Below are 21,895 nucleotides of genomic sequence, written 5' to 3'. Positions count from 1 at the left end.
TCATGGGAGACTACGGGCCCGGAGTGTCGTCGCTCACGGCACAGTCACCTGGGAATCCGCCTATCTCTGGTACAGATCAGGATGAGATCTCAGTTCTTGTAACAGGCTTTGGGGTAAGCTTTCAGCTTCTATGTCGTTCTCCTAAGATCGCAACTCACATGTTCTACAGCCATTCAAGTCTAACCTAGTGAACGCCTCATATCTGATAGCCTCATCACTACCACCCTCATTCACCTTCTCACCTGCCTCTTCAGACGGCTCTGACTCTGTTTCCCACCGGGTTTCGATAAACGTCCATCCTTCACCCATACCCGTTGCATACTCTACGGTGCGAACGACACTTCCTGTCATTCTCGATGACTATGCCAAGACGCATGGGGGCCGACGTCCAGACATTGTTATTCACATTGGCATAGCAGCAATGAGGAATTACTATTCCGTGGAGACGCAGGCCCACCGTGACGGGTATTTGATGTCTGACATCAAGGGCAGATCCGGGTACGAGGATGGCGAGAAGCTATGGAGGGAGCTCGACTTGCCACTGGTGCTTAAAGCTGGCCCTTCAGAGGGACACGCCTCGGAGAAGAAACGCCTCAGCCCCCGGGCCCCAGACGATGACTTTCTAACAGCATGGAAGTCCTTTTGCCCTCCGGAAACCGATGCGCGGGTCTCCACTGATGCTGGACGCTATCTCTGCGAGTTCATCCTGTACACCAGCTTGGCACTGGCGTACCAGGCGGATGAGGATCGCAATGTTACTTTCTTCCATGTTCCTGCGTCATGCTTGGATGAGGATATAGAGACGGGCAAGGAGGTTGCCGTCGCGCTGATCAAGGCTCTTGTGACTAGCTGGAGTGAGCAGCAACACAGCGATTCCTAGCATTTGAATAACTTTCTAAATTTTGGAGTTGTGACATTAAGTGATTACTAGCAGCTTTGGTTTATCGGTGGTTCTATCTGATTAGTATAGTTTTGGTTATATTTGCATCATTGGATACGTGTGGGCGCCTGATGGTCATGATTGCATCACACCTAGCGCCGCACATTTCGAGCATAAGGATTGTCGGTATATAATCACCATCGTCTAATTACTGGTATTGTATTTTTGTAAGATAGAACCGATCTAGATTATATTCTCACGCCCTATATGAACAAGCTCAACTTAAGCTAAGTATGCGGCCGTTAGCGCAATGCGATTTGATATCCCGTTGGTGGAATAAGAATGGCAGTTGCGGATATTGCGGTTATCTTATCGCTCTTATCGCCAATTTCCCTGCGCAACTTTCTTTGTCTCTCTTTCTTTGTCTCTCCATCTTCCACTCCATCTCCAAAACACTGACTCACACAGCAATGAAAACACCAAACAATCCCCAACAACCCACACGCAATTGACAAGCACATAAACTGTACACACAATGGAAACACCCACCTTCCTCCTCCTCACCACCCTCACCATCCTCCTCCTCCCCTTCCTCCTCTCCCCCAAAGCCACCCACATCCTCAAACACAACCTCAACCTCCTCCGCCACCACCACCCCAAACCCACCACCATCCACTCCCTCTACATCTACCCCATTAAATCATGCCGAGGGATCCGTCTCCCCCAGACAACCTTACACAAGCACGGCCTCTCCCTCGACCGCCGCTGGATGTTCATCGACGCAAAAACCAACCAATTCCTCACCATCCGACAAGACTCGCGCATGACGCTCATCACCACAGCCCTTTCCGCGGACTCCTCCCACCTGCTCATCTCCATCCCTTCCTTCTCCAAGGACAAGGAAATCTCCCTCCCGACAAACCCTACCCCCGATTGGCTCGCGCAACATACTACCCTCGAACACGTCACGATCTGGGACACAGTAACGGATGCGTATGCGTACGGACCTGACGTCAACGCCTTTTTCAGTGAGTTTCTCGGCCGAGAGGTTAAGCTAGTATATAAGGGCCCTGAGCGCCGCATTTTGCGCGGGAACGGCGCCCCCGAGATTCTGGGTAGAGAACAGGATACTTATTTCCCGGATGTGCATCCGGTGTTGATTGCTTCGGCGGCGTCGATTGAGGAGTTGAATGCGAGGTTGGTGAAGGGTGGGAATGAGGCTATTACTATTGAGAGGTTTAGGCCGAATATTGTGGTTACGGGGGATGTGCCGTGGGAGGAGGATTCGTGGAAGGTGGTGCGCATTGTAGGGAAGGGTAAGGATGGGAAGAGGGGAGATGGGGCAGTGGAGTTGGATGTCGTGGCTAGGTGCGCGAGGTGTCAGGTTCCGAATGTTGATCCTGATACGGCGGAGAAGCATCGTCGGCAGCCGTGGGATACGCTTATGAAGTATCGGCGTGTGGATGAGGGGATTAAGTTCAAGCCTTGTTTTGGGATGTTGAGTGCCCCGAGGCAGGAGGGGAGGGTAGAGGTGGGTATGGGGTTTGAGGTTGTGGAGGTTACGGATGGACATCGGTATATTAAGGGTTTTTGAAAGAACTATACAGAACTCGGTGGGTGGTGGTAACCGTGATGTGATGTCTATAATTTAGTACTAGGAGGGAGATTGTGTATATATTACAATCAATGTTATCGGGACTGGTCCCAATCAATCTAACTAATAGCCCATCTATACAGTAAGTCCTCCGTAACAGCTAATTCTTCATCTGCTTGCTACTCGACACACACCAATTATTCCAATCGGTAAAGAACGACGGCTGCACATGACACTTCTTGCTAATGAGCTGCGCCTTTCTCGTCTCACCATAAACATCCACCACCCCGGAGATCGTCTCCCTATCATGCGCCACCAGCGTCTTCACCACCAACAAACTAGCCTGACTGCACGCCGACGCATGCGCCGGCGGCCCACTATGCGTCGCCTCGGTGTGAATCGACTTCAACAGTTCCCAGACCGGCTCGATCTCATCATCCAGCTTCGGCAGCGCCGCGCCCTTGCAGTGCTTCGTATATTCGCGGAGCACATTAGCAGCCTTATTCGAGATCTGCTTGACAGTGGAGCGGCGGGTAAGGCGCAGCAACGGCAGAAGGAGATCAAGTGCCAGGATCTTGGAGTGGCATTTCTTGACGTAGATTTCGAGAAGGTCGAGAACGCGGTTCTTGAAGTTGATCATGTTTTCTTTGGCGTCTTTCTTGTCTTTCTTCTGGCCGAGGGCGTCGCGCCGCGCTTTGAAGACTTTCACGAGTTGGGTGTCGATTTCTTCCATCTCGTCGTCGTTCATGTCTGCGTCGGAGCCTTCGGAGTCGTCTTCGTTGAGGTCTTTGTCGGCGCGGTGAGTGCCGAGCGCTTCGGCGAGCTTGGCTTCGAAGATTGCTTCTTCTAGGTCGTTGCCGCTGGATTCGTTGTCGTCGTCGTCTTCGTTGTCACTTTCGTCGTTGTCGAAGTCGGAGCCGGCGTCGCCGTCGATGACTTCGACGTCGCTGTCGTCTTCTCCGTCAACGTCCATCATGTCCTCGTCGCCTTCGTCGTCTTGCTGGTCGAACATTTCTTGCTGTCCGGCAAGACTCTCTTTCGCTTCCAGGATCTGAGATGGGATGTTAGTGGGGATTGTGAGGAAGTGGGGAGATGGACATACCGAGGTCAACGACTCCAGGCCGTTCTCTGTAATGCTGTCGGCGAAAGCACCAAAGACTTGCTCACTCATACGGCGGAAAAGCTGGGACTGCTTGGATGCGAAACTCAACAGGATTTCCACCAGAGCGTCCGAGGCGTCAGAGGTCTCCTCCTTCTTGGACTTCTTGTCGCCGAAGATCTTGGTGTAGCAGAAGTCGAGTTCCTCCAGCATGGAGGCGGCATCGGCGTCACCGTTGTACACTTGCAAAATCGTCAAGGAGTACAGGAGCTTGAAGGCATCAATGCTGGCCTTGTCACCCTTCTCCTATTATGGGTTAGTAATGAATGGTGGCTATGCCGACGATAGACTTACCATGTTGGCGAGCTTCTTCAGCGACTTGAAGGCGTTCTTCACTGCGTCTTGGATAGTGTCGTCCATGTTGATGATGAACTTTCCGTGCTCTTCAGACTTGACTGCGTCACGGATGTGGCGAACAACGACGTACGGAACGCCCGCGTACTTTTCCGTAGCGATGAGACTGTTGATACACGAGTTGATGCGGCTCCGGAAGAGCTCCTGTGTCTGCTCCGTCACAGAGGGAGTGACGGACTGGTCCCGGCCTTCTTCTGCGGGCTTGAAGTAGGCGAACCGAACAAAGGCAAAGAGGATCTTCTCGAGGATCTTCTGCATGCCATCCTCGTCGTCACTGGCCGAAGCCCGGGCACGAACAATGGACAGGAGGAGACCGGCCAAGAACTGGCGGCTCGACGCAGCAGCCTTGCTGTCAGTCGTTCCCGGGGATGCAATGAGGGATTCGAAGAGCGGAACGATCTGCTTCAGAGCGGCCAAGTTGGCTTCAGCGACAATCTTCTCCACAGTCTTCGTCTTGGTTGCCTGGTCGAAGTTCACAGTCCCGGTTGAGCCCATGAGACCACGCACAGAAGCGGCGGCAAAATCGGGCTCCTTGGACACACGTGTCTGGACGGCCTTTGCGACCTTCACGGCCATGCGGTGTAGGTATCTGTCCTCAACGGCAAGCTGGTTCATCAGACACCTGACGAGGTTCTTGGTAAACACCAGGGAAGCCAAGCTCAGGGGAGATTCGTTGATGACCTTGTTGAACAGAAGGAAGCCCCAGTATTTACGTTCCTCTGAGGATGAAGAGGCGAATAGGCCATCTGAACAATTATGTTAGATAGATGCCACCACAACTGAGGGAGAAACTCACTGTCGACAACTTCCGTCCAGAAGTCAGCGAAGCTGATACGGGATGAAGAACCCTTCGACTTGCTCTCCTTTGTCGGAGCATCGGCAAGTCTGCTGATGACAGTGTCCCAGGCAAAGTGAAGCTTTGAGTTCCAGACTCCAGACGACTTTGCCTTGTTTCCGCCTTCGCTTTCGGAATCAGCAGAGGAAGACTCCTTCATGACCTTGGCCAGCTGATTCCTCTCCTTTGCGTCCAAAGGATCATCGTGCTTCCAGACCTTGCTGGGGAACTTCGCATTCGGGAACAGGTCCTTAGCAGCGAGCCAGATGGCCACTCCCTCTGGGGTGCGTGCAAGGTCGTTCGAGCACAGACGCTCAAGAGCAGATTCCAGAAACTTAGCATCAGCCTTCTGGGCCGCAAGTTCGTAGATGCAGCGATAGATGATCCAGCCGCATTCCTCCCGGATCCAGGGCTTCTTCTTGGCCAGTTCAAACACCAGGTCCAGGAGCTTAGTCCACTCGTTGAATGGAGCGTTGGGCTTGAACAGAATGGAGGACTTGATGATAGCCTCAGCACCAAACAGACGACCGAAATAGTGGTCTCTTTGTTCCTGTAGAGTAAAGTAAGCATTGCATTGTAGAATAAGATGTGACCTAGATAAGGATGTATTTACCTGACCAGACTCACCACCAGAAGCATTAGACTGCGACTCCCAGATGTTCATGACAGTCGAGATATTCAGTTCGGACGACTCGCGGGGAGCTCCAAAGACCTGAGACAGAACCTCAGTCAATGCAATAGAGAAACCAATTCTGGCGGCTTTGCGACTACTGCAGAGACCACGGAAGAGTCTCTGCAAGGTTTTTTTGATCTGCTCATCGGCGGGGTTCTTGTCGGAAGTGAACTGAGATACCAGGGCTTGGGCAGCCTTCAATCTGATCTCGTCCTTCTCATTAGCGAGGTCCTCATAGATCTCGACCAATTTGGTGTCGACGTTGACCGGCTCACGGCGCCGCTTTTTGGACGCGGCATTGTTTTGCGCCATTGCGGGGAATGAAGAATTTAAAACTTCCTCGCCACTAATTAGATGTATTGAAATGATTCACAGATGATGAATCAATCATAAGACAGTCGCTGGACAGACCCACGACGACTGGGATGCAGGAGTTGCTTGCGATTCCGCTTCCGAAAATTTATGAGGCGATTGGCTTAATCGGGTTAGCGCGCCCCGGACGGCTTGGCTTTTTACATAACACAACTTATACTCATAACTCACTATGCTATACTACACTATCTATTGCTGTGTTTGTACCCTTTTAGGGAAAGAATATTATAGCTAGGAACTGAGTCAGAGTATTGGTCTGCTTTATGTGTGGGTTTCTCCTGAAGAAGATTTAGGGTATGATGCGGCAGCACTTTGTGTGTTGTTGAATCGTCGCTGTTATCTTATCGCACTGCATATAAAGCCTCTAGATTGAATGCTCCAGTATATCGAACCGCTACCAATTACTATGCAGTGTAGTTGTAACTCACACATGATAAAGCTTAGGATGTTGCAAAACAATATTAACGGTTGATTTAGGCTAAGTAACTGAAAGGTCATTTGTGCTGCTGTTGTTCATGCCATGATATTCTAGGTCGGGGTAATCCCCTTGATAAACAAGGCTCTTTAGCTTTGAGAAGAAAAATGAACTTTATTGATGCAATTAGGGTTGGTGAAGTTGCAAGATTGATCTAAGGGTCTGCATTTTTGTCTTCCAGATCCGCCTTCGTGTTCAAGCCCTGTTCCATAGCCGGCAATCCCCAGCGCTTCATCCATTCTGACTGGATTAACTGCTGTGCTGTGACTCTTCTCTGGTTCAAATCTTAGCATTGGCCATATCATTGCCTCAAATGCACTTCTTTCTTCCACTGTCATGGTATCTAGGCCAGACTCAGTTCGTGGGTTTTGTATGATATAGTGGAACTCGCATTCCGGGTGTCGCGCATAGTACCCTTGTGCATATATTCTCGGTCCCACTTTGATTCGCATTCTTCGTTGAACCATTTCGACCTTTCTCCCATATTTTCCAGCACTCTGAAGGTAGAATGCTAAGGGCATTAGCCTGCCCCATTATGGCCCGGTCAAGGGATGGAAGGAAGGCCTTCGAAAAGCGGCAGAGCGCCGGAGACCTCCCATATGGCATAAGCAAGTGTCCATTCTTGTGAGGAAAAGGAGAGAGGCTTATCGGAAAGCCTCGTCTCAGGTGGCTGAAGGAAGAATACGGTTTCTGAGAATTGTCGGGACTTTTTGTGTGGGTTGTAAGACATTCCAAAATCACACAAAGAGACAAAGCTCTCTTTGAGAGAAAGTCAAGAACTTTCTACGTCAAACCAGGTCTCAAAGAAAACCCTAACAGGTACGCGGTTTGAAAGAGCCTTGCCATCATCGCGAATAGTGGGCTCCGAATCTGGCTCCCCTTATCTCAAGTACAATTCCGGCTTGGAAAGCGTATCTATTGCCTTCAGAAAGTCAATTAAATTGTTCCCTAGGTGAATCCCTCGATAAGATGGTTAGTCGATTTATACAGCTAGGAGTGTTTAACAACTGCATATCGCAATGAGCCATATTTTCACCTATGAAGAAAGGCAATCCCACGAATAATTTGATCGATTATTGACTGCGCAACCTGGGCTGAAAAAAGCTCACTCCTCGAAGTCTCATTCGCGTCGAATAAGCTTATTCGAGCCGTGGTAGTGAAAGACATCTATGCCTCCCATAGGGGCCAGCAACTCAAAACTCGTCAAGGAGAGGCCGGACAATATCCCCTCCAGGCTTTTCCGATGACGCTTTTAAGTAGCGAGGCAGACCAGATTCACCTGTGTCGCCATTGAAAAAGGAAATGATGACCTTCACGGCACCATATCTGGAGTTCTATAGATCACGGGCCAGCCATATAGTGGAGTGCCCTCCATGCCCGAGCTTTATGAATCTGCCCATAGCGGCCTTCTCTCAGTCCATCTCCAACCTGGAGAGAATGGTAGCCCCGAGACAATATAAGCTTAGTTCCTTCACATTCTCAATGAGCTGATATGGGCTTTCTTTAAATATTAAGGTTTGGTGTGCATGTAGGAGCTTCCTCACCTTCCCTTATCTCTTTCGGTCCTGAGATTGATGACGCCCGTCGGACATATGGCTTGTCAATGAGGACATTTACAGGTTATGTAGTATCATCTTGCTGACAAGCTATTCGCGCACGGATGCACAATAGAGGCTTGTTGTCATTTACTAAGGTATGATCAAATTATGAGCAGCCCTGGAACTACATGTTTTGCCCTGATGCGTCAACATAAATCTATTCTCTTTGGTCATATGAACTTCGTCTGGATGGGAGTAGGATCTTCCCGTCTTGCATCCATGGTATGGGTTCTGTCCAGAGGAATCGGATGAAAGATTGAATCTATTTTGGGTCCAATGCCACCAAAGCCCGAGCCCAATTACTCAATATGCCGGAACCATGGGAGTGGCCGGTAGCTGCAGAATAATAGACTTTCCATTATCTTCGTATGAATTTGTCAAACTGTGAATCTCAGTCGTCGCCGCCCCTCGATGCCTTTCAAGACGGATTTTGTGATCCTGAATTATCCACAATGAACGATGTCTGTCTCGGAATCTGAAAGAAAGAGTTTTCTTGGAGAACACACAACTCATTGCTTTTACCGCTTTTTGTAAAAGAGACTCGACGAATATAACTGGGGTTCAAGCTATGTCACTGGATATATATAGACTCACAGGATCTGTCCACTTCAACCTCCCCATCTTCAAGTTGACAGGCCCCCTTCTGACGGGCTATATACGCATATTCCTTCTCGCTAACCTGTCAACAAACTTACGCATATCCCCAATGGATTTACCCCCTAGTCTCGACTTTTCCCCTGCAGAGCTGGTCATCCGGATAGGTGACTTCCTGGACCGCAAGACATTGGCCAGTTTTTCACGTACATCGAAGCGATATGCCCAGCTCTTGACACCCCAGCTTTTAACTCTGTGGCTCTCATGCACTAACACCGGCAAGCATTGCTACAGGCGTGGTTTCTCTAAAACGCAGCATTGGAAGTCATCCCATATAGTCGGCTATTTTACGAACTTCCCGTCTGATGTATCCCGGATGTACTGTTGCTCTACATTGCTGCACCGATTTGCCGAGGGAGGTAACCTGGAGCTCGTGAAGCTCATGTTATCTAGGGGCGCAGATATTAACGCAAAAGGCAGGTATGACAGAACACCTTTATTTATTGCTGCCAAACGAAAACATCATCAGGTTGTTCAGGCATTGCTGGAAGCCGGGGCAGATACCAGTGCAAAAGACACCTATGGAGATACCCCATTGAAGGCAGCAACAATATTTGGGGGGCCGGACGTGCTTCGATGCCTGCTTAACTCGGGCCAATACACGCCGGAAGCCCTACTGGAAGCATTTGAACAGGGTATGAAGTGCTACTGGCCAGAAACCTGCGGTGAAGTCTGCAAAGAAATCGGGTCCGCTCTCGAAAAGGTCGGCTATGAATTCAACGTGACTGGCACTAACGGTCAACTATACCTCCATTCCGCCGCTAGGAGAGGAGTTAGCTCTCTTGTGCAGTTCTTCCTTGATAAGGGCCATGACCCTTGTCGCTTGGATGAGGAAGGAAATACACCCCTGAACGTGGTTTGCTTGGATTCAATATATCACTGTGAGGAAGATATAGAAACCCCAAGGCTGCTCATGAAAGCAATATAAGCTGCTGGAGAACACCCATTCATGGCAAATAGAGAGGGTCTGACACCACTGCACAAGGCCATTCAGAATTCGCAGATTGATTTTGTCGGATTATATCTGAACTCTGGAGCAAGAGTAACTTTTCAGAGCAAGAATGGGATCAAATGCATGGAAGACATACTTCACGGTCCTAGAGATATATTTGAGCTGCTCGTTGACCGTGCACCTTCCTTATGGCCCATCTACGTGCTACAATCGGCCCTTCATAGTTATACAACCGAATTGAAAAAAGGACACGGTCACCTGTATACTCCGAAGGCTATAGCAAGGATCCTGAAACTCGCCAAATCTAGCAAGACAACAATCAATGTCTCCACTAGGGACGCCTCGGGAGCTACTCCGTTTCATAACATGTGTCTGGCTACGTACTCTCGCGCTGAGGTTACTGGGCTCATTCGCTCTTTCATCGAAGCTGGGGCAGACATAGACATGCCGGATGACGAGGGTCGAACACCTCTCCACAATATACTCGGGGCATCCTATGGTATACATGAGCGTGGGATTATACAGACGATGATAAACCTCAGCAAGGATCTCGACAAGCTGACCAAAGACGGTAGTAGCTATTTGCATTTAGCAGCCAAAACCAAACAGCTACGTGCTGCTCAGTTGCTGTTGAGCAATATGAGCAAAGAGACTGTGTTCGCGGTCGATAAGTTCGGCCGCACCGCTCTGCATTACGCTGCAGGGTCCGGAAACATTTCAATGATTCAGCAAGTAATAGCCACCGGTATCGATATAAACGTCAAGGACCAGCGTGGACGGACAGCTTTAACCTTTATAGACTCCAAGGACAGTGAGCCGCGTGCTGCGGTACTGATCGAAACCGGGGCAGATGTGAATATACTGGATGAAGAAGGAAGACCACCAATCCATTATGCAAATCATCATGATGAAACGGTGGAGCTTTATCTGAAAGTGGAGCTTCTGAGCACGAAGGCTGCGATGAGTGCAACAGGAGAATCCAGTCAGCCAGGGATTGGCTAGAGGAGATTGGATGTTGATTGATGCTTAAGATTGAGCTTATGTCTTCTTTCCGTTCTTTTTTCCTGTTTGTTTGTGTGTTATGCAGGACAGAACAAAGATGACATTGTTGTGGCGCGGTCACTAAGGAAAAGAAGACTCTAGTCGTTGTTTTCCTAACCTCTCCTCTTGGGATTTGCTTAATGGATAATATGAGCAACTCTGGATTTGAATATTTGGGCTTCTGTCCATGGCTTGCCTCTTGGGATCAGCTGGTGATTATATCGAATCTTGCATAGTAGTCTGACATATATTGACTGGTTGAGCACTGTTGAATACTCGAAATATATATACTACTAGAAGTACGACTTCCCGTGCCGTTGAACAATTTCCATACTATCGTCTCCCTCTTTGCTTTGTAGACAGGACTAAAGGGGGAAGTGGCTTATATAAAGCCGTATTACTCTCTGCTACTTTCGATGATATAACTAGGGCAACAGTGTCTACTCACTACTACTCTCTATTTAAAGCAGCTTTCTATAATTAACCAAATAAGTCCATCAGAAGTATACTAAAAGCAGAACCGTGATAATGTTGAACACCCACTATTAGTACTGCTACACATATAGAATATATATTGATTAAAACAGACCAACAGTACTTGTTACACTTTGAGCCGTCTATTTCTTCTAACCAACGCTTTATTGCTAGTACTTCACGGCATGCCACCTTGGCTAAAACATCCTCAGCAGGGCGAAAGAAGCCCGTTTTGTTTACTAGTGTTATATCGTTAGAAAGATCCTCTATACGCCCTCTAATGTCATTACTACCAAATACCTATCTACCAGGCACTCACTTTTTTCCTTACTTCCATCATCCAATGTTGCGCACCATCAAGTAGACCAAAAATGATCTATCGCGTCTGTCTAGACAGCAAACAAAGATATATGTTCCAACATCTAACAACCAAATACCACATATGCCCAACATTAACCGTTATACCCACTGTCACTACAGCCTACTCCCAAATACTACAATCATCTACACTTTTACCCCCTTTAGAATACACCCCATACCCAATACCCAAATCCCAAATCCAACCCACCAAAAGACCCGCCATTCCTTCCCTTCCCTGCTACGTGCGGATCTTCATAATCGAGTAGGAAGAGGGGAGAGGGATAAGGAATCCCTGCATTCTCAATGGACGACTGAGACCGGCTTGTAAATTCCCGCCAACAGACAGGCGACGCATCCTTTCCCTCTTAACTGATTATAGAAGGCACAAGTATCGATGCTATCGATGATATCCACTGGGTGCTTACAACTTGGAAGTATTCAATATAGACTATAGAGTATCTATCCCTTACTGGGGTTGAATTGTGGCATGCATTTCAGTATTGATAGTGGTATATTGAATTCGTGATATCGAAAATGGCTTTACTTTGGTTCACTACTGGTAGCTATTATGTTGTCCTGCGAAGGAATTGAATATTATTAATAGCTTCGTGTGTAAGAGTACACGATTAATAGACTATACTAGTGTTCCTATACCTAATTGAGGAAGTACCGTAGCGCAGAGTGTTCTACAGCGTAGTAATTAGATAAATAAGGATGAACATCAACCTAGGTACCCACCTACCTACCTACTAGTAGACTAACAACCGTTAGGAATCCTGCAGGTCAGCGTCAACAGGAGCAGCGGCATGCCCTATAACCCCCCACAACCCACAAGCAAGTGATAACTCACAACCCGTTAATCCACATACTGACATCTCCTAGCCCAACCGCTACTAGTCTAGCACTCTCCACCCAGCACTAGTTCATACCTCAGCAATAGTAATAATGGAAATAGTAGCGTAGCGAACTGATGATCCAGGGCTGGTATTCTTCAGCAAATAGTCAAGTGGGGACACTTCAGTAGAAAAGCAGGATGCTAAGGCATGAATGTGCGGGCTACGCAACGGTTTATAACAGGCCCCTACTCGACTAGTCAATATGAGCTTGCAGGGTAGTCTAGTAGACTGCCGTGGAATGATCTGCCCTAACGGCGTGACTTTCTACTTAGATGGGTATAGATTGCATTCCTGGGGGGTGGTAGTTATTACTATCGGCATAGTTGACCACATGTCTGGATAAGTTGATGGGCCGTGAGATAGGAATAGGAAGTATTGGTTTTGTTGGAGATTGTGAGATAACTAGGTAAGTAAGTGACTTACTATTTTAGATAGTAGCTATCTTGTAGATTGTTAAATGTAGTGGGTAAACAAGTATCATGATCGTAACGTTCGAGATGATAGCAGGAATGCACGTATTGTATGAATAGTTACATACTAAACTTATTCGATTGCTAAGATTATACCAGAGAAATAACTCTAACCACGCCCATCCCGAGACAGAATTCCTCAAGTTTGCAACTTGCCGAGAGAGAAACATTTTTACGACTGTCGCTAACTTAGAGCTTAATTAGAAACATGGCGAAAGACTTCACTTCGTACTAAACTCTTCTAAACCATAGCAGGGTATGTGTGCCATAGCGTGAACTAGAGTCACTACTACTAAAAGAGCTGCACTAATTCCACCCTCCTAGAAACACTAAACTCAATCCCAGAGGGAGAAGCTTATCCTGTATACATGCGGGGTGGATGGCCCATATAGCTAGCTAGCTACATACCGATGCAAGGGGTGGCGCATGGGTGCATGTATGTTTAATTGGTACCTGGCGTACCTGCAGGAGATATCCTTCGAAGAAACGGGGAATTTCGTGCAGATAATTGGGACTAAGCTACGAAAGGGAAAACCTTATGATAAAGGTTGGAATAGTAATGGTAGGGCTAGGAAGGGGATAGATAGATATTAGTTTGGATGTGGGTGGCTGGGGCCCAGGAATGGCGATCATGGATGTGCCGAAACGGTAAAGGTGAGGATATGCTAGATAGACTTGCAGGGGGTTATCGTGCGGATTATTGACCCGATATCTTGTCTTTATTCTCCTAGATAACCTTTCGCCCCTGTGTTGTGTGGTGCTGGGGGTGGTGGATAGTATTGGAGGATTCATTGGTAAGAGTGGGTTATTGATTGATAACTACTCATCCAACAGGGTTGTATGGGGTTAAGAGATCTCGCCTTTGGCAAGGGTGCTCTGCTCCTAAAGAAGGGGCAAGTATATGCATATGCGATCGATATTATCTTGATATTACTGGGGTCGTGATGTTCACCCCGGATACCTAGATAGCCATGCTTGCATGGTGAAACTCAGGAGATCTATGATAAGGCCATCTAATTAGTGAGTAGACGATATCTTGCGCCTACATGCAGTCCTCGGTAACATCCCCAGATATGCACTTGGGAATAAGCGCCAGTGAATGTGGCTAATGCGCTCCTGTTTGGAATAAGCTTTTCTAAGCTCATGTCTATGGTAGAAAATCAGATAGTAATGTGCACATCGAATATGCCTTCAACTACACTGCGAGATCGGATCTAGGAGGCAACAACAGGCCAGTTGTTTACAGTGTGAACGGGAACACATGGCCAGAGGACGAAGATCTGGGTCACTAGGCGATAGTTCTGCAGATCGCTTCCCCGATCGTATCTAGACTCAACTAGTTACGGGTCCCAGCACCATCGCAGGTGGGATGGACAAAATAAGGCATCAAAGAGGTGAAAGGGGAATCTCGCCTTGGGCACAAATTTGGGACTGGCCCGAATCAGTTGTTATTGACCAGAATAGGGAGCCATGGAGAAGGGTTGGGAAGGGGGGGAGCAAGGAAGGGCGACAAGAAAGGGACAAGCAAGGCGAGCAACAATGGACAAAGAAGGGAGAAATCTCGGTGATGTCATGGAGTTATTACTGGGTTCGGGGGGATGGTCAGCATCGGGGCCAAGTCACGGGACCACGCTCTGCCGGTCGCGTCGACGGGGGAGGGGAGACTCCGGGGTTCCACGGTTCACCACTATTGTTATTGTTTACAGCAGAAGCCAGAACGGAAAGTGATAAACAATGCCAGCCGGGTCATCTGCAGGACTCATCACGAACCAGGATTATTTCCCCTCCGACCGTGTGGGTGTGGGTGTGGGTGGTGTGCCAGCGCATACATACGCACATACAGTTACAGTGGTGACATGCAGATACCGGAGGGTGCGGGAAGGGAAGGATGAGAGAAGGTTTCATGCAAGACTTTCCCCTCCATGTGACATCACGACTGGTTCCCTCCAATCGACGCGATTCCAGGCAGGTAGATCTGGGAAAGCAAGTTGGGAGCACTCCAGTCCGAACGGAGGGGACAAGAGGGGAGGGGGAAGGGAGAAGATAGCATCATCCCCCCCATTCACCGTATCTAAATAAAGTTGCAGACAGCCTTTCTGGAGCACGAGCACTTAAAGCTGCAGGATTAGCCCAATCAGGGGCCCCATCACCACTTGAAACCCCGCAGCAGCGCTTCCTGCTGGCCTGCCAAGGCTGTTGCTGATACTGGACCATTTTGACGCGGACCACTAGCAGGGATTGTTGACACTTACAAGAGCGCCCGACGCTGATGCCCGGTCCGCGGACGTGTCTGGGCTGCCTGGCCGACAGATAACAGTGCATGTCATGGCCGCTCAAGTGACGGAGAAGCCCGTCAACATCCCCGACTACTCCACCGAAAGATCCGAGGTAAGTAGGAAAAGGAACACTAACCGGCTTAGCACGGCTCGCTTTTCACGCGGGCGACGGTCCAGATCAGTTCCCGGCGCCTATAATCAAACAAGTAGACACTCAGTAAATCCTTCAGCCGCACAAGAACTCCCCCCCTCTTCCGCGTCAATCAATCATCTAATTTAATACCCTTATAAGTGATGTCGCCTTGAACTTACTCTGTACAATGCCTACCCACCCGCCCTCAATAAAGGCGGAACCGACTGACACTCTAGCGATATTGCTTCTGATAGTTCTTGGGGCTAGCGCCCTTCCTGGCGCGTAGACACCGCGGGTGAGCCGCATTTTCCGGCTGTATTCGCTCAAGGGGGATGATTGTTGTTGCTCAATCGGGACCCTCATGAGCTCTAGCGCTAATATGTTCGGAGCGAGGGAAGGGATCATCATTGGGACCGTCCGGTGTCTCACAGGTGAGGGGCCTCTGGCCTTGGGACAACGAAGAAATGACCATTGTGAATGGTCAATGATGCGATCGCTGCTCGCAGGAGCTTACCGATCTCGCTATCCGTGGCGGTGTAATAGTAACAGCGAGGAGGGCCCCTCTCTTATTCGATCGAGCTATTTTCATGGCCCACGAGGCAGCACTAGCTTCGAGGCAATATCATAGAGATCGAGGAGATTGAACCCGAATGGTGGAGAGCTATACTCCCCATAACTGGCTCGGGGATTGCATGACTCCAGAATGCCGTTTGGCCCCTCGTTGTGGCGGAGAAGGAGTGTATCAGCCAAAGTGACGTCGTCAGCCTCTCGGGTGCGACAGGAAATCCTGCTTCAGCTGGAGTGTATATTGATCCCCACACCCGGCTAGGTCTAGAGCCGTAAGCTAGACGGCCTCAGCCTCACGGCGTAGACATGGACGGAGCTCTCTGCTGGCGCAATTGCTCCTTGTTGGAAAGCCACTGTCGAGAGCAGCGATAAGATCCCACATGGCTTGTTATCAAAGCACCTTCCTGAGATGGTTGTTGAAAGAAAGGGAGGATATCCCTGGCCAAGGTCTGCAGGAATGTGGGCAGAGTGAGGGCCAACGTAAGGGAATGATGTGAGTGTGAAGAACGGACCACCATGAAGACTGTGCGCAAGAGGGGTTGCGAAAAATCCAGTCTGGAGGGACCATCATCAGATCTTTTGCTGCCCTGAAGCCCGATTACTGTGTGTGTGTGTGTGTGTCCGAAGCAGTCAAGCTGTCCGTAAAAAGAAATACCTGAATGCTCCATCTCTTATGATGATCTGCCAGAGAAGAGAGATGCTGGAGTTGCACAAAATCTAGGTGGATCTGATAGTGGCATACTTCCTCCATGTTGGTCACGGCGGAGGCCGAAGAAGATTCTTCTGCAGATATTCGCTTCACTACTGGATGGCAGTTAAGAGCGTGGTATGCTCGGATCTGAGGCCCCCAGTGGTGCAGTTGCTCTGGCATTACTCAATCCGGCAAAGCCGGCCATTTTTCCGATCGGAGACGAGGTGTGCCTGTGAAGGCAACGATGATCTAATCAGTCGGCATGTGGGTTTGGTCTGTGATACATGACTTTGGAGCAAGAACATGGCGGCAATGGTTCGATTTTGGCAAGTCTTGATGTAGAGCAATACCTCATGGCATGGTCAGTCGACTGACGGTAGATACCTGGTAGTTACCAGGTGATTGAAGCTTTACGTATGTATGACAGCTCTACTTGCTAGTCAAGGTTCGCAATTATACCATGGAAACCCCGTTCCTGAGAAATGATACCGGACAAGCTCTTTTTTCCGACTCAGTGGAGCCCAAGTGGAGATATTAGACTCGATCTCTCTTTTTGGTTCTCGGGAATGATGTATAGAGTCGAACGCAGAAAAAATCGAACGGCACACACGGGAAGATAATATTATTGATCGGATTTCAGATTTTTATCTCGTCCACTTGCTGCTTTGACTGGTCGATCGGCCGAAAAAAATATCCCAGGACAGTGTACTCCATACTAGGTAGATAGTTTGAAAAGATGCCTGGGGTGATCGCATACCTAATTACCTACCCATACCTACCACGACCTAGGACTTTCCCAAGTGGGTGTTAGTTCGTCCATCTATTTCCGTCGGAGGCATTGAGCTGGACCTAGATTAATTGATTGACCTAGCCAGGGAGTGAGTCTAAGCCAGGATTGTAATTGGAGGAATGAACCATCGAATACTAGGTAATAGTCAGCCCTGGTCGGAAAGAGAACTGACACGGCGCTTAGCAGAGAAATTGAGTCTTGTCTTGTGTGTCCCGAAGTAATACCTCGCTGTACTATGCAGAGCGAAAAATGAAAGGAAAAAGGAAAAAAAAAAGCAAATTTGGAACCAACGGTTTCTACAGCAATATTCGGCGAGTTTGTTACATAGGTGAAACCTGTCAAAAAACGAAATACAAAGAGGGGGACCCATAATTTGCCTCCGCAGTTGCGTTAGTAATGGAAAGAAAAGAAGGCCGAAAGAACAGTACTCCGATACCCTTTTTTCTCCTTTCTCTCACTTGTTCCGTGAGACAGGCACGATCCATCATGGACCATTTTTTTCAGCCAGCCCGCCGAGATTGGTAGAGGACTACTAAGACGATAGTGAGCGGGTGAGGCAGTAAGGACGCTGATAGGCGGGGGGTTGCTGAGCAGCGGCTAGCGCTGGTGCTGGCGGCAAGGGAGTCCCGGCAACGAGGGGCGCCCAGAGCCCTAGCCTGGCTGGACTAGTCCCAGTCCGGGTACCTACTTACTCTGGAGATGACTATGACTGACTCTGGAAGGTCACTCGATAACTTCTATACTCCGTACATACATACATACCCATACCCATACCCATACCCATACCCATACTACATATACATACAACGTACATAACTGTATGGTATTGGTACCTTTCCTTCCCGAACAAGGAAATAAATCTTCCTTGGTATGCGTATCTAATGTATGTATGTTGGAAGGTACCTACAGCTGTCACTGCAAAATTCAATATGCGCCCGGAGAGGAGAAGTAAAAAAGGGAAAGAAAATTGAAGAGAAAAGAGGAAAATCTACTCACAAATTAACCAAAGTAAGTAGAGCCCGATTTGGATACTAGGGCGGCTATTCGGGAATACCAGATAGTTTAGTTAGGAGCAGTAACATAGTCGTCAGTCGCTTCTATTCTCCGGTCAAACCAGAACAGAAAGAAATCAATCAATCCCTTCTCCAAGAATGAAAGAGTCAATCTACTCCTCAATAGGAAACTAGCCAGGCCTTGCAGAGACAACCAGCAACCAAGCAAACCAAGTAAAAGAGCAGGCGGTGTCTTGCCTGGGTTATTTTTCTGAAGGGTCAAATCCTTTAATGCGGTCATGGACCAAACCGGTTCGACATTGGTTTTCTGACACAGCCTAACCCATCGTCGCTTAAGCTCTGCGCAGAGCATCTGGAGATCCCTCCCCACTTTTGCGTTGCCATTGCAACAAGGGCATCCCTTCAGCTTCACTTTCTCCAGACCTTTTTTCTTTCTCTTCCTTCTTTCTCTCTCCCTAGCTAGCTCTTAAACGTCTGCTCTCCACCTTCTTCTTAAGAGCTTCTTTCCCCTGCTCCTCATTCCCATGCTCCGTCGTGTGAGCTTCGCCCAGGCCCAGTCCCGCATTCAGTCCTCTTCTCTTCGGTAACTTTCCCCCGACTGCATTAGCGTACCATATCTATGGCCTATCTGCAACCATCCCGTCCCCCTAATTCTTCGCTGTGAGGATGTGCCTTTGCTGATCTGGTCTGCGGTTCTCTGTCTAGCCATCTTGCCCGTCCGACCTGCTTCCTATTCCAACCCATACCCTTCCCGAAATCACCTTGATCCCCCAACTGGACACCCCAGCTATGTCACTCTAAACCGACGGCTTCGTCACCGAGTAGTGCGGTTTCGGACTGGTCAGTTCAAGACTTCTCGAAGCCGTCATTACATTCTGCGAGGGTTCGGGATCTGAGACAAGTCGGGATATACTAGGAGGAGTGCAAGGAGCTGGATAGACTACGACGACTACGACTACGACTACGATTGTACCACATCTGCCGTGTAGTGTATGCCGGATAGATATAGTCCGCACCGTATCTGTCGTCTGTTTCTTGGCTACTAGCTATTACTTCTCTTGGTCGTCGATTTTTTGGGCGTGGAATACCAGAGAGAGCGGAAGACTATCATTCTCCGGCAAGAATGGAACATTCGTCCCCGTTGGCTGCCATGCAGCCCCCCTCGGTGATGTTTGGGCATTGCTTTCGTGCAGATGCACCGACATCCTATACTTCTTTCAGTCCAATGCGTGGACTGGGCCACAAGAATTTCAACTTCAAAGACCTCTCCATGAAGAAAGGCCATGGGGACTATTTTAATGTGAAACCCGTTCGAGGCTCGTCTCCCACGGCTAGCCTCGCCGCGGATCTGTCTCAAAATTTTCACATTGATCAAAGGTTCGTTCTGCCGTTGGCTTCGGGTCTTTGTTCCGAATGTCTGGTCCACCCATGAAGGGATTCACTAACACCCCAAAATTAGTCCGCAGCTGACTACGCCCCGGCGGTCTTTGTTCACTGCGAGTCTGCTCGGGAATAGTAACCGGTGTGGTAAGAGGACACTCCCAATTGAGGTCATAAGAGGGTGCATTGCTTAACTGTAGAGCAGAGTCTATGACCACACCTCCACTGCCCGCGTCCTCGCCTGCTCCCGCCATGGATATCATGGAAATGTCCCCGTTACCGCATAAGCCGGCATTCAGCCTTCTGAACGAAGCCGAACTTGACTCGCCTAGCCTGGATTCTACAATGGATACTCCGATGATGTCTGCCGCCGCTAGCCCACTCGAGGAATCGCCCCTCGTCCAGCAAAAGGATAGCCTGCAAGAGTAAGAGAGAAGTGCTTGGACGTGACTTTGGGCGATGTGGATCTAATTGCATTTGTGTCTGTAGGAGAAGACGTCCGACCTTCTTGCGGCCAAGTTTGGCCAGGAGCAAAGCCCAGACCTTTCAGCTGGGCATGACCAAACCCGCCCCGGAGAGCCAGGCACCACCATTCAAGTTCCAGAGCAAAGGAGGGAAAACATCGCTGAGCGCATCTGCATCACTGGAGGACATGTTCAACGAGTCACCACAGCGGGAACGGCCATCATTGAGTCGCCACTCCAGCGGAATCCTGATCAATCCCCGACTGAGACCCCAACTTGGAAGCAGTGGGAGCCATGTCCGCGGCAATGGCTCGCCCACGGCGGCTTCGATTCGCAAAAATTCCCACCCGATGACGCGCCCTCGGAAACAGTGCCGACGCTCGCTGAGCATGTTTGAGCACCCGGAGGATATTGTTGTCGATAAAGAGGCTAACTATACTACAAATGCACCACTTCCGTCGATCCCCGACATTGAAGGAACCCCGAGCCTGCAGCTCCCTCACACCTTTTCTGAGGACCAGGCCGATACACTGCCTCGCATCGATAAGAGTATCCTCGTGGAGCTCCTGGATGGCAAGTACAATGATCGTTTCGATAACATCATGGTCGTCGACTGCCGCTTCGAGTATGAGTACGAGGGCGGGCACATCACCGGAGCCGTGAACTACAACGACAAGGACTTTCTGGCCGCCGAACTCTTCGCAAGCCCAAAGCCGCGGACGGCCTTGGTCTTTCATTGTGAATATTCCGCCCACCGGGCCCCGATTATGGCGAAGTATATCCGCCATAAGGATCGTGCCTATAACGTGGATCAATACCCGCACCTTAGCTATCCCGACATGTACATCCTGGAGGGTGGCTACAGTGCATTCTTTGCGGAGCACCGGACATTATGCTATCCGCAGAATTATGTCGAGATGAGCGCCAAGGAACACGAGTTTGCCTGCGAGCGTGGCCTCGGGAAGGTCAAGCAGAGGTCCAAGCTCAACCGAGCGCAGACGTTTGCCTTTGGTCAGCACTCTCCTCAGATGGAAGACAGTCCCACGGGGAGGTGTCGCAACAACGCTGGTGACCGCAACCGGTTTCTCGGCTCCCCATTCGCCGAGAGTCCGGCATCTGGACGCTTCTCCGGCCGACGTATGCTTTCCTATTGAGTTGGAACATTTCCTTAACTGTACCTGGCACACGCCGTGATCTATGGGTATCATGATTGTGTTGCCAATTGCTACCACCTTACGGGCCTTCCTTTGGATTTCTTTTACCTGTCGTTCGACAGTCAGATACAGTTTGACCACTGCGGGCTAATTGCTCCTAGTGAGTTTCTGGGTATTGGCGTCAGCGTTTTGCATTGGGAGAGCAGTGGCTTGGACTGTCTCACTGCATCCCACACCATTCGTTTGCTTGGGTTTCTTTCCTATCAATTGGGGTTGGTGCGGTTATTAGACGGCCATTCTGACGACGATTGGTTTCACTTACTGGAGTACCTTTGGCTTTACGATCTGAAGACGAGTTATTGCTTCTCGCGACCTGCACCTCACCTTTCGACCGAGTTCGACCCCGTTTCCTTGCTATCCGACCACTCCCTTCGGATTCTATTTCCTATGTTTTTGACGACCACTCTGATCTTCGACACATTCGTGATCGACTTATGATACCTCGCCAGCTGGCATTTCTTTCTGCGACTAATTTCCTATTACTTTCTACCGTCGTTTAATCATCCACCCCGAGCTCCTGTATAAAGCTACGGGAGTGCCACGCTACACGCCGTTCACACAGTACATATCGGCATACGGC

At 49.3% G+C, this 21,895-nt stretch overlaps 7 protein-coding genes across 7 annotated transcripts; 5 read left to right on the top strand and 2 right to left on the bottom strand.

Moving 5' to 3' along the window:
* Positions 1-2: 2 nt before the first annotated feature.
* BO87DRAFT_426070 (putative pyroglutamyl peptidase type I) lies at positions 3-880 on the top strand (the record flags this gene model as incomplete). The annotated part of the gene is made up of 2 exons (XM_025627339.1): positions 3-113; positions 170-880. 2 exons carry the CDS (start codon positions 3-5, stop codon positions 878-880), a joined length of 822 nt encoding a protein of 273 aa, XP_025479775.1.
* A 440-nt stretch (positions 881-1,320) lies between these two features.
* BO87DRAFT_376661 (MOSC domain-containing protein) lies at positions 1,321-2,570 on the top strand. Its single transcript, XM_025623349.1, has one exon. The coding sequence runs from the start codon at positions 1,416-1,418 to the stop codon at positions 2,472-2,474; it is 1,059 nt and encodes a 352-aa protein (XP_025479774.1). The 5' UTR covers positions 1,321-1,415; the 3' UTR covers positions 2,475-2,570.
* On the bottom strand, positions 2,541-5,911 carry BO87DRAFT_334800 (DNA-directed DNA polymerase POL5). The gene is made up of 5 exons (XM_025620463.1): positions 5,436-5,911; positions 4,784-5,372; positions 3,928-4,733; positions 3,577-3,879; positions 2,541-3,525 (listed from the first exon to the last, which is right to left on the bottom strand). Exons 1-5 carry the CDS (start codon positions 5,805-5,807, stop codon positions 2,635-2,637), a joined length of 2,961 nt encoding a protein of 986 aa, XP_025479773.1. The 5' UTR covers positions 5,808-5,911; the 3' UTR covers positions 2,541-2,634.
* Positions 5,912-8,646: 2,735 nt separating this feature from the next.
* BO87DRAFT_386778 (ankyrin repeat domain-containing protein) lies at positions 8,647-10,548 on the top strand (the record flags this gene model as incomplete). The annotated part of the gene is made up of 2 exons (XM_025624775.1): positions 8,647-9,475; positions 9,524-10,548. The coding sequence occupies 2 exons, from the start codon at positions 8,647-8,649 to the stop codon at positions 10,546-10,548; spliced, it is 1,854 nt and encodes a 617-aa protein (XP_025479772.1).
* A 3,496-nt stretch (positions 10,549-14,044) lies between these two features.
* Positions 14,045-14,739, top strand: BO87DRAFT_56086 (uncharacterized protein). Its single transcript, XM_025629377.1, has one exon. The coding sequence runs from the start codon at positions 14,157-14,159 to the stop codon at positions 14,640-14,642; it is 486 nt and encodes a 161-aa protein (XP_025479771.1). The 5' UTR covers positions 14,045-14,156; the 3' UTR covers positions 14,643-14,739.
* Positions 14,689-15,604, bottom strand: BO87DRAFT_386777 (uncharacterized protein; the record flags this gene model as incomplete). Its single annotated transcript, XM_025624774.1, has 4 exons — positions 14,689-14,858; positions 15,040-15,086; positions 15,200-15,255; positions 15,392-15,604. 4 exons carry the CDS (start codon positions 15,602-15,604, stop codon positions 14,689-14,691), a joined length of 486 nt encoding a protein of 161 aa, XP_025479770.1.
* A 3,452-nt stretch (positions 15,605-19,056) lies between these two features.
* On the top strand, positions 19,057-21,667 carry nimT (putative tyrosine protein phosphatase MIH1). The gene is made up of 4 exons (XM_025629376.1): positions 19,057-19,634; positions 19,717-19,784; positions 19,843-20,062; positions 20,127-21,667. Exons 1-4 carry the CDS (start codon positions 19,381-19,383, stop codon positions 21,253-21,255), a joined length of 1,671 nt encoding a protein of 556 aa, XP_025479769.1. The 5' UTR covers positions 19,057-19,380; the 3' UTR covers positions 21,256-21,667.
* Positions 21,668-21,895: the final 228 nt, after the last annotated feature.

The sequence above is a fragment of the Aspergillus neoniger genome, assembly GCF_003184625.1.
Source record: "Aspergillus neoniger CBS 115656 unplaced genomic scaffold BO87scaffold_16, whole genome shotgun sequence".
NCBI lineage: Eukaryota > Fungi > Ascomycota > Eurotiomycetes > Eurotiales > Aspergillaceae > Aspergillus > Aspergillus neoniger.
The sequence above is the reverse complement of the archived record's forward strand: the minus strand, read 5'-3'. Positions and strand labels throughout refer to the sequence as shown.